The sequence below is a fragment of the Habropoda laboriosa genome, unplaced genomic scaffold (assembly GCF_001263275.1).
Source record: "Habropoda laboriosa isolate 0110345459 unplaced genomic scaffold, ASM126327v1 scaffold34, whole genome shotgun sequence".
Taxonomy (NCBI): Eukaryota; Metazoa; Arthropoda; class Insecta; order Hymenoptera; family Apidae; genus Habropoda; species Habropoda laboriosa.
In genome coordinates, this window is record NW_017100142.1 from 478,573 (window position 1) to 494,708 (window position 16,136).

Genomic DNA, 16,136 nt, shown 5'->3' on the forward strand with positions numbered 1-16,136 from the left:
CAGTATTTCCATTCTTTTTTTTTTCTCTTTTTTCTTTCTTTATTACACGATTCCAGTGAAACTACTTAAACGATAAACACATAATTAGTAGGAATAGGATTTCTTGTCGAAAGAATAAAGGAATCGGTGTTAAAATCAGAGGACGAGCATCGTTTCGCGATGCGAGACACACAGGGTTGTGGTGAAACATCGATCGATAGTCGAAGGATCGATCGATCCACGGTTATTTTCCTTCCTTCCTCTCTCTCTCTCTCTCTCTCTATTCTTTCATTCAGCTTCCATCCTTGGCGTACTCGGCCAAATCCGATAGATCAATTGAACGAATTATACGCAACGTATAATTATTATGTCGTGGATGTGCAAAGAAAAACAAAAAAAATATACCGGAATCGTCGGTCGCGAGAGATTTCCTAAAGAACAAAGAAAATCGATCTGGAGGTTCAAAACGCGCGGAGGTCGCCTTGCGAACGAAAGAGAGCGAGTGTTCACTCTTTTTTTAAAAAAACCAAGTATCGTGTGCACACGAGGGGATCGTCGTGTAATACCTTTTTAGAACCTGAAACTGTAATACGCCTTTAATCAATAAATATTTCGCTACAATTCCTATTTCCCCCCCCTCTTGTTCAAGGGTTAAAAGTTCGATTCTGGGATTGGAAACGGGTACAGTATGGTGGACCAAGCGTTCACACCGAACGTGTGGATCTCCTGCCATTGAACCGCGTTGTTCGAGCCGACATGCTCCACCCAGTATTGCGCCATGTTGTTGTAGTTACTCTCCTCCCAAGTCTACGATTATCGGTCGGTTATTCTACGGAAGAAGAGGCTTTTTCCAACGTGTCATTTACCCTTTTGTTCTGTTCAGTCCAAGCTGATATCAGTTTATTCTCCTGCAACGAGGCCCAATTTTGCGATTTTTTAATGTAACCTTCGGAGGCTGCTTTTCGGCCGCGTAGAAGTTCCATGTAGGATTGCAGCATGTATAAAAATGGTTTAACGAACGGAGCGTAAGCAGACGCTTCGTTGAGATACTTGATTATCGCGTTAGCGTTCTTCACTCGATCGAAGAGATCGTTCGATCTTTTGATGTTGATTCGACGTTTCAGTATCAGCAAATAACTCTCGAGACCCTGTGATAGATGCGCGAAGAATTATTCTACAGCTAGAAATTTATCGTTGGAATTATTATTTCATACCTTGATGCAATTGCAAATCTGTGAAAACTTGTCGTACGCGATACCGTTCAAATAGTCTTCGACGTCCTTCACGAACACGTCGGTGACTATCACGTTCCTATAAATATCGTGCAATGGAGCGAGGATTATCGTCGTCTGCTTGAAAGTACTCACATTCTCAGCTGCCAGATGACTAAACAGGTGGTCAGACGCGACAGACTCTCCGCGTCGCGTAATACGCAAGTTCTCGACTTGAAGTCTGGAGATAATTATCATAAACGTATAATAAGGATGCTCTTAGAAAAGTGTCTTTACCCATGACGTTAGCGTAGAAGTCGTAACACTTCTCGTACGGCTCCAGAATCATGGAAGCGTCCAGCAGAAATTCCATGCAAAGAGCGTAGTACCAAGTGATGGCTGAATAATCGGTATCTTCTTTGGAAAGATAGTACAATTCGTATAATAAATCGACGGCCTCGTATATGTGTTTCGTCCACATCTAATAATTTCTCGGAATGAAATTTCTTGAGATTTTTAATCAACGTTGTAAAATCGACAAGTTTTGCTCACCAGAATCTGTATCAAGGATGGCAGAATAGCGAGCTTCACTTTGTTCAGGTGCAAATGATTGCATATCTTGCAAATTCGAACTCCCATATCGATACCCTCGATCAGCTGACCCAGTCGTATTCTTTAGTCGACGAATAAAACGTATCGAGAAGAATCTTCTCTCGTAGAATATTGAATTAGTGGAAGAGAAGTGTGTTACCTGTTCTCGTATACCGTCTGGTACACCTGGGCGACTATGATCACTTCTTCCGGGGATTTCCAGCTGATTTTCTCCTCGATAACCAGCAACATCGACTTCTCCAGTGGGTATGTCATGTTCAGTTTTTGAAACTGTCGAAAAATTTCTATAGCGGTTAGATAAATCTTTCCTTTCTCCAAGAAATTGCCGGCGGTCTCGAACGCGGCGCGAAGACTCTGCAGAATGGAGAGTTTCGCCATCTTTCCTTCGTCCTGCAGCTGAGAATTTCGTAAAAATTGACGTTACACACTTGAATAATTTTATAAATAAGTATGAAAACGACTCGAACCATGGAAACCGTGGACAATCGGTGCAGATACACGGCTAATTCCATCTTCCGAGCGCCTATATCTCCGATGTCTTGATTCGCGATGTACCCAGGCAGACCCAGCACTTTGTATCGTATTTTCTCGAAGAGAGTGTTGTAACAAATCGCCTTGGCGCTCTGTGGCAGTTCACTTCGCAACGCGACAGCCTCCAAATAAAATTTCTTCGCCTGAGAATAATTTCCATAGGCGATGTAAGCGTCTCCTGATGAAAGAACGTTCCGAGAAAACTTCTAATCGAAGATTCACGCGTGGAATTGCGAAAGAAATAAATGGAAAGGATTTTTACCCATTAAAACCAAGGTCTTTCCTTTATCGGCGATTATGTCGACAGTATCGAGATCCAATTTTTCCTTCACTTTTATTACGTTGATATTGGTGGTGGTGGTTGCGAGAAATTTCGTTGCATAAACCGGCTGCGCGGTCTGTATCAGACCAGCGCTGTACTCCATCATGAATTTCACCAGTGTTCCAACGTCCACTGAAGGAAGAAGAAGAAGATTTTCACGAGAAAAGAATGAATTTAACACGTTCAATGCCACGTCAATTTTACATGGCTTGTTGCCCGTCGTGTTACATATTTCGGTGAAATGTTATTTACAACAGACAAGTTAAACTGTGTGATCATGTGCGACGCATTTATCTTTTCTCATATATTTTTTAATATTTTTGCAATAGTCGAAAAAAGTTGCGACATACTGTGCAGGCTGTACTGGTCCATCTTTCCTTTGTTTCGAGTGTTTTAATATTCTATATTGCATTCATTTCTTCGCACCATTTTAGTAACGATGGAAAGCATTGAAATTTACTCGAATTATGTGTTTCTAGTAATGTTGGCTTCGCCGGTCACCGGTGACCCCCCGTGGCATTCAACGTGTTAATAAAAGAAGAAGGAGTGGAAACTTTACTGCTGTTTTTAATATGATGGTGCATTATCCAGAAAAGATAATTGATCACCTCCATGCATCGACAGTTTCGATAATCTATGAAAGTGAACTGCTTCAATCGTTCGTCCCAAGAAACATCGAGTATTACATCCGATCCACTGGTTGATCGTTTCGATCGTCTCGGAAGGTCGGAAACGTTATTGAAGTCTGGACTCATTTCGCCGTTTTCTAACCGTATTCAATTTGTGTAATACCATGAAAAAAGGAATAAAAAATATAATTATTAAATATGTACCATCTGTATCGTCGGTGTGAACCGGAAGAATGGAAATTCTGCGAATGTTGACGCTTTCCCGTTTCCTGTCCGTGTCCGTAGTGTTCTCCGCGAAAATACTTCGTCTTCTGTCGTGCTTGCTGTGAAACGTCCCTCTTCTCTGCATCGCTAAACTTATTTTATGCAGCGTTTCAGCGATCTTGTAGAGAAAAATTTGAAGGTGTTTCAAATTCGGGAATAAATCTCTAACGAAATTAGCTCACCGGCTGAGGATCCAATTCTTTGGTCATGAGCGTGCAAAAATTGCCACGGCCGCAGGTATTGCACTTCCGAGCGTCCCTCTCGAAGATACTCACAGCCTTCGTGTGATAGTCCTTCTTCTCGTGCGGGGACAGTATCTCGTAGAAGAGCTTGCGATAAGAGGATATAGTAAACTCGAGGACCTTGCAGTAAGCGTACGGAGGCAGTGTCTTCTTAGTAACGATTCCTGTATGATAAAAATCGCGATAGTCATTCTAGGTAATTAAGGAGTAACATCTAAATTGAATCAACTAACGAGAAGGTTTACACTCGCAAGTCACCAGATGATGCATATTACTGAAAGTCTTCCTGTATTTGAGCACGTAATACACGGAATCGTCCGAATGGAAATCCTTCCTCTGGATCATGGCGCACTCCAAAATTCTCAACCGTATCATCTCTGCCACAGCTGAATTAACCAAACGAAACAACGAAGTAACTACAAAAATGATCATAAATAATGCAACACACTTTCCTTTCGACGTGTACAACGGCGCAGAATTGAGCATCACAGAGTCCACCATATTTCGTTGGAAGATCTCTCCCAGGGTTGCTGCACACTTGATGAAATCCTGCTCGTACGAGTTCATTCTGTTGTATATATCGATCCTCAAGCCTGACACAACCACGATTCGATTGGAAGAAAAAGTAGCAAACTGATAGAATTTTAAAAAACGATAAGCAACCTGTGATGTCACGATTGGTCTCGACGAATCCTCTGTGCTTATCGGACGGTATGCAGACGTTGACCGCGCTCATCTGCGTCCAGTGCAACGGCGGTGCCAATTCCTCGGGTGTCAAGTAGGCTGGAATCTTGGCCAGCAGCGAACCATCCGGGAAAACGAGATCGTAATGATCCACGTCGATCGGAGAAACCGTCGCTACGGTCACAGCGTTGACTTGCAGAGCGGACATTAAAAATGCCTCGCACCAGCCAATCACGTTTCTACTACGCTGTTTAAGGATTCTGGACAAGAAGCGGAGAATTCGTTGGACCGATACGAATACGACACGATGATTTTTCAACGAGCAGTTAAAAGACACGGTTGCTTTACTTGTCAAGACCTTTAGGAATGGCGATAACGTTCATGAATTGGCAAGCGAACGCTCCGAGATATTTCGAATCTATTCCCTGCAACGTTCGAATCATCAGCCTCTTATCCTGGCAAATTCCAGCCTCGACTTGAGATAAATTGTCCCAGGAAACTGGTTCCAGCATCGTCATTACTAGAATCACGTTATGGTTGTCGAGAGCAGAGGACAAAAACTGCCACGAAAGGAGGTCCATGTGTTGCACGTCGTCTAGAAGTATGCACACCCGTCCGACAACCTGAATTGTCGAAATAGGAGCGATGTCTGTGGATCATGACGATGTTGGGGAATTAATGGATAATCTGTCGAACCTGGTTTAATATATCTTCGAAGATTTCTATCGTTTTCTTATGCCGTTTCCAATCGGTGTCGTTGCAGTACTCTTCCGAAAGGGGAAATTGTACCCTCATGATCGCGTTCAGGTAGCATAGATCGTTGAGCTCCAGAATTTCTGACACTGTCCTCAAGAGAACTCTCTCACGATCCTCGACCGTTGTGAAATCTTCGGCGTCGAATAGCTTGTGTACAGTGAGAAAAACGAAAATCTTTTTATCTCTCGGAGATATCGGGGGAGGATGATGGTTGGTGATACGGTTCGTTTGTATACTTGAAGAAACATGTAGTACAGTACAGCGTAAGCCTTCTCCGCGTAAGATGGATGCAAAGAAAGTTGAATCAGCCTTATTTCTCTGTTTTTAACGGTCGTGACGAAAGCATCGAGTAGTCGAGATTTGCCGGACCTTTCGCTACCCTGAATCATCATTGAAAGAATTTTATTTTTCGTTCGTAGTGTCGACGTTTTTTCGGATCGTTTCGAGTAGAACCTCGATAAGAAGTCCGGAATAAATTCGTCCTGGGACTCCGATGTCGTCTAGAATATCCTTGAAGTATTCCAGTTCCTGAAATCGACCCAGAATTGGATAGCAGTACTTTAGGTTCATCAGTGCTTCTGCTTTTCTGAAAAGAAACAGTTCGATGGAAGATTTGAACGGAGCAACGAAGATGGTAAAATTAAGAATGAAAAAATCTTACGAGTACGCGAAGACGTATTCGTAAACGTGACACTTGCCGAATCTTCTTAGGACTTTAATGCCTCGCGAACGAAAATTCTCTTTGCCCAGAGAGCTGTTTATGATGGTGTCGTAATCGCAAGAGATCTAGGACAGATTTTCGAGGAGATGTATCGATGTGTATCTAGTTAAGTTGAGGGTGGTTTGTGAAAGATGTGAACCTTGTCGAATGAAATCATCATCAGTGAAATCGCTTTGAAGGTGGGCGTACCGAAAATCATGTACTGCTTTCTGACAGTGTGGCCGATTATCCCGCAAAATGCTATACCTGTAGAACAATTCAAATTGTGGGTATTTTTCATTTTGAGAATTTGGAAATTTGAATGTTTAAATATTTGGAAATTTGAGAATTTGAATATTTGAAAGATTACCAGTGGAGACGCCAATTAGAACAGTTTTAACGCCCCCGATGCGTTTCATTTCCTTCATTATCGTCATCGCGGAAGAGATTGCATTGTCCGATATATTCCCAGCCTCTTCTTCGCTATAATTCCTAACTCCGTACACGACGTAAAAAGAAATATCCCTTTCGTATAAATTCACCGTACAAATGCATCCACCGTTCTCTATAACAATCCTACGATAAAATACGATAAAAAATTCCAAAACTTGTGCCAACATTTAATAAACAATTTCCATCACTTCCCCGAACAATAGTACCTCTGAAGACATATAAACAGCTGATCTACCAGAGAAATTAACTCGTAAACGGTACACTTTGTCGGTATCACACTGACACAAACCATAGAAATTTGTCTTATTTCCTCCAAGTTCTTCAACGACTGATCGTCTTCGATCTAAAATCAAACTCTCGCACCATATACTCCCCCCAATCGAAAATCTACAAACGTACCCGTGTAAAGATCGGGTGCAACATGTAGGTCTTCAAGCTTGTACCGAGACGTCTTCGTTGAGCATCGATCACAGAAACTCTCGCTACAAAATTCAATCACCGTTCCCTAATTTCTCACCTTTTCAAGTAAATTAATCCCAATTTACCTTGGAATTGCACCACAGAGTCCATAGATATGTTAGAGTACACAGACATAACCGACGGCTCGTCGATAAGGTCAAGTTTCGAACGAAGCTGCATACTTTCCGCAACAGCCATCTCGGTGCTACTTTTCGGAGGTTCGATCGGTGGTCCAACTACCTTAATAATCTACCAGAGTAAACGAAATACATCCTCCACTCTCTCGATCGTTCTCCACTTTCGACTCGCACCTTCACGTTACTCGAATCCTTGATAACGTACTCGTACTGGCTAGGAGCACAGTGTTCCCAAGCACTGGAAGACAACACCAGATCACCTGGTAAACAGATTCTTCTCGCGTACTTGAGATCCTCGATAGGAGCTCCGACAATCACGAATCGTCTGCCACTGTCGTCACCGATCACCGAAAATAGCACCTCTCCGGCTGATATCACGATATCCACTGTCAACATTAACGTCGATCTATCATACATATATGTAGCTTAACTATGCTCTGTTTAACCCTTCGACAGTTTATCCCGAGTGAGACTCGAGTTTAACTCGAGCGAGACTTTTAGGAAGAAAGTTAGAAAGGACGGGATATTGTTATCAGAACTGTGACGCAGGGTTGCGTGCTTTGACCCTTTCGCTACGGCAGATTTTAACGCGTAACGTGGGTGAGTGGTGGTAAATTTTGAACCACGGCTGTAAAATTTCTTATTTTCGCCGTGTCGTTGTGAAAGTCGGTTTCTTAAATTAAGATGGAAGTGCGTAAGGGTGAAACAAAGTATTAAATTATGGTGGAAGTGCGGCAAAAGGCTGGAAAATTTCAAAACGCCTTTATTAGGCGCCAATAGTAACGAAAGGGTTAAAAGTAATCGCAGAAATTGTTAAAATATGTGTTTAATTCGGTCTGATTAGAACAGTACGTTTCGCGACGGGAAGCTTGTTCTTCACGCTAGCAATGGTATCCTGGATCCTTTGAGCGCACAAAATAACGTGATAAACCATCTTCGAGATGAACTCGTCTCTGTTCACCTTCCACATGATCAACAGTCCGTCCTCTGCGAGAAGATTCGATTCGGTGTAGTTGTTACTCAATGATCGAACGAGCGGACAAACGTACGAGAGAATTTCAACACGTCTCCCTCCGAAGTGTACACTTCCTCGATGATGATTTTCATGTAGCTGTTCAGCAGAGCGAACAGAGCAAAGCTGCCGCCGTTCTCCGCGCTGATATGTTGCTTGTAAAAATTGAAGAACCGTGTCATGTTGAACAACGCCATTACAGAGTTGAACTTACGGAAGTTCTTTTTGGTTAAGTCGCTCTCGTATATCAGTTCGTCGGGAACGAACGTCGCCATTGTACGCGTGCACTTGTCGTCGCGATGAGCGTTCAATATCTGAATATTTGTCAATTTTTCTCAGAAGATTCGCGCAGATCGAGGAAACACTAACCTCGCGCAGAGAAGCGTTCGGCCTCTGGTATATAGGACCGATTAAGTCTGGCAGCCAAACAACGTCGTCTTGACTGGAATACGACATTGTTGAACTTGACTCTTCGATTTCAAATCTAATTTCGTTTAATTTTTACTTATTTTTAATCGTTACGCGCGGAAGATAGCAACGACTCGGTTGTCGTTTGTTTCGTTGGAACCGCGGATCGAGGAGAATCAGGAAGATCCGCGGTGGAGAAGAAGGAAGAGGAAGAAGAAACACAGTTGAATTAGATAAATAACTTATGTATTTTGTGATTACATACTAGAATGAGGAATGTCGAAATATTATGGTGCTTAACTTAAACTTATGCTACAAAGTAGGAACCAGATTTGTTGGTCGATTCGCACGGTGGTCGGATGCAAACTTTCTTTCGTATCTTCAACAGCGGATCGGAAAAGAACCCATCTGCGAACGAAAATCAACGCGTTGCGAAGTGAAAAGGGGAAAAAAGAAAAGGTGAAGGAAGCGTATTGCGAAACGAGGGAAATACATTCAACGAATAAACGAAACTCTCTTGTCTCTCCTCGGTCTAAGGCGCACACGGAACGATCCACGAAGAGAGAAATCGAAGGAATAAACTGTAAACTGTGGTCCTCTCTTATCGGTCTCTCTTCGTGAATTTCTTTTTTCCTTCTCGGTAGAATAGAATCTCTGACGTTAAAAAATATATGCATTCGCGTGTATATATAATCTTTATATAAATCGACTCTCGCGGAGAATGACACGTTCCTCTGTCCGTCCCCAGAATGTTTCCCTTCATCTGGAGAACTTGGTGTAGATCGTTTGATAAATTCATCGCGGTTAAAAAAGAAAAGAAAAGAAAAACACTTGGTAACTCAAAATGGCAAACTAAACTACCGCTCGCGGTCAACATTAAACGAGTATTTAAGAAGAAAGTAAACGTCGTCGAAATGTATTCGTTATGAATAAAAAAAGAAACAAAGTGAATTGGTAAACGTAAAAAAAATAAAGAAATAAACAACGTGAACTCTGTAAGAAAATGAAACTACAGTGTAACTTAACGTCAGCCACTTCTCGTCAACGTGAGAAAAAAGAGGGGGGAAAACGTAAAACTGAAACTTGTTGTCGGTAAAAAGTAACTCGTAATGGTAAATCAACTTAAAACGAATTTCCAAAGTAGAAGGAAAAAGTGGAAAAAACTTACGCTGGTCGTCAAAATTAGAGAAAACGATCTGTAAGAACGTGGAACTTGTGATGTTCGTTGGAATTACTGAACGAAGGAACACGCAAGGTTCCTCCTCACGATGTATCGGAACGTCGAGCACAGAGAATGTTAACTAATTTCGTGCTTTCAGACATAACAGCCAATTCCCGTTACGATTTGTTTAATTGCAAGAACCGAGACCACCGACGCTTAAAGCGTCCACTCGGTGTCTTTTTTGACTAGAATCGAGAAATCTTGATCGCAAGTACATGAATTAATCCTCTCTAGCAATCTGTAACCTCGCATTCTCCTCCTCGTCTATCACTTTCGTCGGTCACATACATCTTACATCAGCTTCTTAATTGACGTGTAACTTACATCTAATATAATATTCGATTAATCTCTTAACTCTACCCAACTTTCTCAACTTTTGTAATCGACGGCGGGAAATTTCCTGGAACGAGGATCCTTAGTAAAATAGAATTTTATCACTGTACGTTTGAACTGTAGGAACCCATGGAGCTGAGTAAAACAACCCAACTTCTCTTCGTACGATTGGTCGATTCTCATTCCAGAAAAGATAGCCGACGGACGTGTGCAGGATTCCCCCGAAAATAACAAAGAATGTTCATCTCTATGAAAAATATTCATATATAGTACCGATCTGTATGTACGTCTATGTACTAAATTTGTACACATAGTTGAGGTAACCGTGACAGTCTATGCGTATCGTTAAAGGTACCCGAGTATGTTAGTCGAGCGATACAACGTTCGACACGACCGCTTGCACCGATTCAGGTCCGAAAAGAATACCTGTAACCTGCTTAGTCTCTCGCCCGTGCTCCGCTGTATCGCTCGAAACTTTGAAAAGAAACGCTCGATCAACCTTGTTCGAGCAAAGCGGCGTTGAAAACCGCGCTCCGCCCTGCTGGGTCTGCGTTCCTCACCGGCTCGCGACGTCTACGAGTGCTTGGACCTGGCGATGTGCAGGAAGAAGGACACCTTGTCGGTGCACTCGTGGCCGCACATGTTGCAAGTGTACGGGTCGTTGTAGCCGTGGTATCCCATGTGGACGGTGTACATGACCACGTTGCCGAAAGCAATCTCGCAGTATTGACAGGTGAACTCGTTGTTCACCACGGCGAAACTACGCTCGACTGGTTCTTTCCCGTCGCGGGAACCAGGACTGCTAGCTGCTGGAGGCTCGAACGTCACTTCTTGTTCCTCTGGCGGCTGTTGTTGCTGCTGCTGTTCCTCGTCGGTGTCTTCTTCGACCACTCGACGATCCAGCTTCACAGCTCTTCCTTTGCGTCTGCTGGTTCCGGTTGCCTTGGGAGAATTAGCAGGCGGTCTCTGAACGTTGCTGTCAACGTACACAGGTTTGCTGAGGTCCAAGGGAGTGGCTTTGGCGTCGACGCACGGATCCTCGATCTCGAAACTCGGTGCCGCGGGAATCTCGTTCATCTTGGGAACTTGGGGGTATCCGTTGGAAACGCCGTTCAACGTGTTATTTCCGGCGAAGCATCTGATCGCCAGATTCTGGGGCATATCTTCGGACATCCTCTCAGCCTCCACGACCTTCATGTAGTCCATCAGAGAGTTGGCCTTGATTCTGTCCAACTGGTTCTCCGCGCTGCTGTCCTCCGACTTGGGGAAGTGAGTCAGGGGGAATCCGGCGAAGATTTGGTTGTACGGGAACGTGAGCACAGGTGGATTCTGTACTGCTCCGTTCAAACCGTTGATGGGGTTCACGTCGCTGATGGCGGTCATTGGGTTGATCAGCAGACGATGGCTGACCGGGGAGATTTGAGGTGGAGCGATGAGCTGAGGTGACGTCATCGGAATCTGCATGTTGTTGTTGGTTGGGACACTGTTGCTTTGGCTCGCGTCTTCGTCGGACTTGAGCGACTTCTGCTTCGGCCCTCTTCGCGTTCCGTAGACGTCGATAATGGGTAGAGGATTCGGTGAACCGTCGGCGTTCAACACCATCGCTGGCTGATGAGAGTACTTTCTCAGATGGAGCTTCAACGAGTGGCAGTATTTGGTGGCGTACGAACAGTTGGCACATCTGTACTGGTAGATGTTCGAGTGACTCTTGAGGTGGCTGTTCAGCATCGACTTGTTCACGCAGGAGTACGAACACTTGTCGCACTTGAAAGGCTTCGAACCGAAATGGTTCCGCAGGTGATACTCCAAGTGATGCTTGTACTCTGTGACGAACGGACACTTTGGACAGGTTAAAAGTTTCTCGGCTTTGATGTGGCCGCGACTGTGCTCCCAGAACTCGAGCTTCGTGATCGCCATGAAGTTGCACTGTTTGCACCTGAAGGTCTTCACCTTTCCTTGAGAATTCACTCGTGGAATTCGAAGTCCAGGCTCGTCAGGCTCCTCTGATTCGTGCTCGGAGCGTTCCCCGTGGGTCGGCGACGACGTGCTCTCGTCCTGAATAGATCCCGACGCTGTCAATTGGCTGAGAACAGTGTTGACGAAGTCTGGAGTGTCGCATTTCGTCGAGCAGTGCGTGGCCAGATGCTCGGTGAACTTTAACCTGCGACAAACATTCATTACTGTCATCACTGTATATCGAATTACATCTTTTTTGACTTTTTCAACATTCTCAAAGGCAATCTACCTGTTGAACGTGGTGAAGGCGCAGATAGGACACTGCAAGATGTCCTGACCGAGCTCGATGTCCTCGTTGGACTGTTTCACCGTACTGGAAACAACGTCCATCGCCTGTTCCGTCTGACGATCGTCCATGGTATGATGCCTGGTGTATTCCAGCGGCGAACCACAATTTTTGAACATCCTCTGCGGACTGTAATCGAATGTGCTGCACTGCATGTTGTTCGAGTCCTGCGAGTTCGCGCTCCCAGGCGACAAACTGCAATTCGCCGTGGACGAGGATCTCCTGCTTCTCGGGGAGGCAGAGTTGCTTGTGTAGTGATCAGGTGAGACACCTGAGTCGTTGTTTTTATCCTCTGTTGGCTCCGCTTTCTGTCCGGGCCGCGTAAATAACAACAATTTATTTAACGCTCGATCTTCCAAGTTGGAGAGAAAACTGAGTACGACTGAAGTACGGAAAACCAGCGAGGGAAGAGAAATGGACGATGGTAAATTTCGGCAGATCGATCAGGCGAAAGAAGAACGGAGAAAATTTGGGAAGCTGAAGCCACGAAGAGTTAACCGGGTTCATCGAGCTAAGTGGAAGGACATTTTGTCGATCGGGGAAGAGGGACAGAAGAGAGGCTCGCGGTTGGGGGATGAAAAAACTCGAGGGTGGACAAAAAGGGGAACGGAGAGCGAGCGAGCGAGCGAGAGAGAGAGAAATAGGAGAAGATTCGATCGGAGAGGGGTTGAAACGATTACTCACCACGATTCTATCGGCGATACCCCAGGCGGGCGTGGTTGGCGAATGGAGGGGATGGCGTTGCTCTTCGACAGTGGTTTGTTGCTGTTGCTGCCGCTGCTGATTCGGCGCGTGTACCAATGGCTCCGCCGTCTCCCAATTCCCTCTCATCTTGTCACTCTGTTTACAAAGGTAAATGAGGAATTATTAATCACGTCTGACCTACAGAAGGCACCGTGGAATGTTGTTTTTTCTCTCTCCCGTTTCCTTCGAACTTTCAAACAAAGTTACACGAACGAACATTCCAAGATAATTACATTTACGGTTAATCACTCGAGAGAAAGAGAGGGGAAAGTTGTAAATTTTTAATACGTCGAATAAACGTGGAGAAATTCCAAGGACGGTCGATAGGGTTGAGAAATTTGAATAGAATAAAGAAACAGGTGAAAAGGTTCGACTCGTATCGAAACTCCCCGATACAATACACCGGTCCCGGGGAGAAAAGGGTTGCTATTGGCCGCGATTGTGCGAATTTCCGCGAAAAAGGGTACGACCTGAGTCTATTCTAAGGCAAATTCTGGGTAAATTCATTTCACAATGTTTGCCTGCTACTTCCTCCCCCCACTTCTCCTCGTCCTTTTGCCCTGAACACACTGGAAGAACAAAATCTTCCCCCCTCCCCCGGTTATACGGGAATGGTCAGGCTAATAACTTGCTCCAAGTACTAGGCAAGAAACGGTAGAATTGTTTCGATCGACGACCGATTCTGAGAAAGGTAACATTACCGGTACGCTCTCGGAACGTCGTCGTATCGCCGTTTTAATTAATTTTTTCCTTTACACCTGGAATTAACCAATTAACTCCGCGAACCGTATTAATGTCAATTACCGAGCGTAACAGGTACGCGAGTTTATTACACGTGTATTATTCGGGCGATAAAGGAAGACGAGAGGATAGATAATTTATTGTTCTTAGCGCGTATCCGCTGACCGTAAGGACGGGAAACGGTTCCAGGGGTTAAGGTTGTGCTTCATTTATTCAAGTGGAGCACGCTCGAAGACCCAGACCGGGTTGGGAGATCCCGCTTTTGACTTCTGCCAGAAATCTCATTGTCCTATTACCCCCGACGCGAGACGACCACGGCCATAAATAAAATCCAAAAGACAGCCTTTCCCGGCTATAGTTTCTCGAAGGCTCTTCTCCGCCGAGGGAGTCAAACAACCCTTGTAACAACGAGAACCCTCCGTTTCGCGAACCTGGGCAAATTTTCACGTGACTAATTATACAGAGCGTGGTATGCAAGGATAGTTTATTCCGTGATATTTCAACAAGGATAAAACGTGAAATTGTTCGGTAGCTCTGTTATCGAGACGTCGCGTCGTGTGTATAATGCTGGAGGAATTTCGCGTCGAGTAAATTGTTCGGCCGACGACGCGGCTCACGGAAACGCTCGCATTCCATAGTAAGGACGTTTACGAGTCGATTAAAGCGGACTCCTTCGTGCTTCTCGCTCGAGCAAGAAGAAAAAAGACTTTGGCAAAGGTCGAGGGAAGAGGAGCGAGATTTCGAAATCCCTGGCCACGATCACAACAATAAATAGAGAAAACCTGCGGCAAAAGGACGATGTAGATACATACGTAGTTAGAAATATGCTCGATTATACAGATCCGGGGGAAAAATGAGAAATTTCAAATGAAAGTAAGAATCAACGGGCGTATAAATGCGGGAAATATTTAAAGGAACGATAAACCAATTTAGAAAGCACGCGAAACAACGAGTAACAATAGGAAAATTTCGTTAGTGTCTATCCGAGGACAATGCTAATTGTTATACGACTATGCTAATTAACATATCGAATGCAACATTCGAAGATAAACTTTGCCAGCCACGATGGATCGTGTGACGTAATGTTTATTTGTACGAAGCTCGGAATCCACCGATCAAGCCCCAGCGAATGGTATAATATTGGAAGAGTGTTGGAATTATGAATGTGAAATTTTGAAGAACGATGCGTCGAACGCGAAATTTCCATTGATCGTTTGCACACGCGAGCATCGCCGGCGTGATGGCGTATCGGAGAGTTCTCGTCCTTCGCGACTGCCTCGATCTTTTTTAATCGAGAAAATAATTAACGGGGGGAAGGGGGGGGCGAAAAAGATGAAGAACAGTTAAGGAGGAGGAGATCCGCGACCAAATTCACGAGAAATTGAACGTTTGTTTTTCCGACATTCTTGCCGATCCGGACATGTTGAATTTTCCCCGTGTTTGTTTCTCCCGTACACGATGTCATTGCCGTATGATCGACACTTTTCGAAACACGCAAACTAAACAACGGCCAATTTCGACGCTTACGTGTACATAAACTGTGTATACGTATATATATTCTTAGAAAGGACTGGAAAAGAAACTGAAAAGCAACGTCGTTACGAATATATCGACACGCGCGCACCAACCAGCTAAACGTTTATATTTTATCCAAGGAAAACAGTCGAACGACTGTTAAAAAAATGCATGATCGAATACTAAAACGATGAAGAAACGCGGGAGAGAGTAACGAAGATCGTTCGAAATCCTTGTATAGATCCTTTTCCTGCTAGCGTTAGATCGCCGTGTTCTCGCGTACCCAGTCGCACGTGTAAATATCGCGAAAGACGATCAGCGTTCATTAATAAATAATCAAACAAACCTCGAACTTGGAGTATATCCAGCTTCCTCCAGCTCGGTGGACGACGCGTGTTGTTCCAGTTGATCCCTGGATCGTTGCACACAGTGACACAGTAACTAGGAAACTCTTCGTTTCCTTTTTATCCCAGATCACCACGAACGATTCGTACGAGATGTGTATCGAGAGAGGGATTAACAGCGATGAGTAATTATGAAAGAGCGGTACGACACTAGGGAAAACGTGTGTGTATCTATGACAAGTGAACGCGTTTTCACGACCCGGACTCGAATTCCGCGTGAATGCCCGAGGTCGACTGACGACGTCCTAAAATCCCAAAGTGGAATACCGGCTTATTTGTGGATCGTACCCGATGGGGGCAACTACCCTCTCCCTGCGTGTGGCCGTCTGTCCAATCGCAGCCGGCCCATCCGCCGGATTCATGCACGTTTTTCAATACCCCACCCCTCGATCCACCATGGCTTCGCCAAACTGTACGGTTTCCGCACTTTTTGCCAACCCCCTCCTCCCCACACTACGCTCTGGTTTACCCCTTCT

The 16,136-nt window shown here is 44.6% G+C and overlaps 2 protein-coding genes across 2 annotated transcripts; both read right to left on the reverse strand.

Moving 5' to 3' along the window:
* Positions 1–630: 630 nt before the first annotated feature.
* LOC108571722 (adenylate cyclase type 10-like) lies at positions 631–8,447 on the reverse strand. Its single transcript, XM_017933838.1, has 29 exons — positions 8,361–8,447; positions 8,029–8,305; positions 7,832–7,966; positions 7,154–7,365; positions 6,929–7,091; positions 6,783–6,865; positions 6,590–6,726; positions 6,301–6,506; positions 6,091–6,197; positions 5,892–6,016; positions 5,684–5,816; positions 5,467–5,610; positions 5,171–5,377; positions 4,823–5,097; positions 4,454–4,734; positions 4,237–4,383; positions 4,024–4,176; positions 3,731–3,954; positions 3,489–3,666; positions 3,215–3,421; positions 2,596–2,787; positions 2,270–2,511; positions 1,942–2,198; positions 1,743–1,863; positions 1,488–1,671; positions 1,347–1,431; positions 1,194–1,290; positions 846–1,127; positions 631–786 (listed from the first exon to the last, which is right to left on the reverse strand). Exons 1-29 carry the CDS (start codon positions 8,445–8,447, stop codon positions 631–633), a joined length of 5,097 nt encoding a protein of 1,698 aa, XP_017789327.1.
* Positions 8,448–10,527: 2,080 nt separating this feature from the next.
* Positions 10,528–13,087, reverse strand: LOC108571733 (protein hunchback). Its single transcript, XM_017933849.1, has 3 exons — positions 12,941–13,087; positions 12,200–12,564; positions 10,528–12,115 (listed from the first exon to the last, which is right to left on the reverse strand). The coding sequence occupies exons 1-3, from the start codon at positions 13,085–13,087 to the stop codon at positions 10,528–10,530; spliced, it is 2,100 nt and encodes a 699-aa protein (XP_017789338.1).
* Between the last annotated feature and the right edge of the window lie 3,049 nt (positions 13,088–16,136).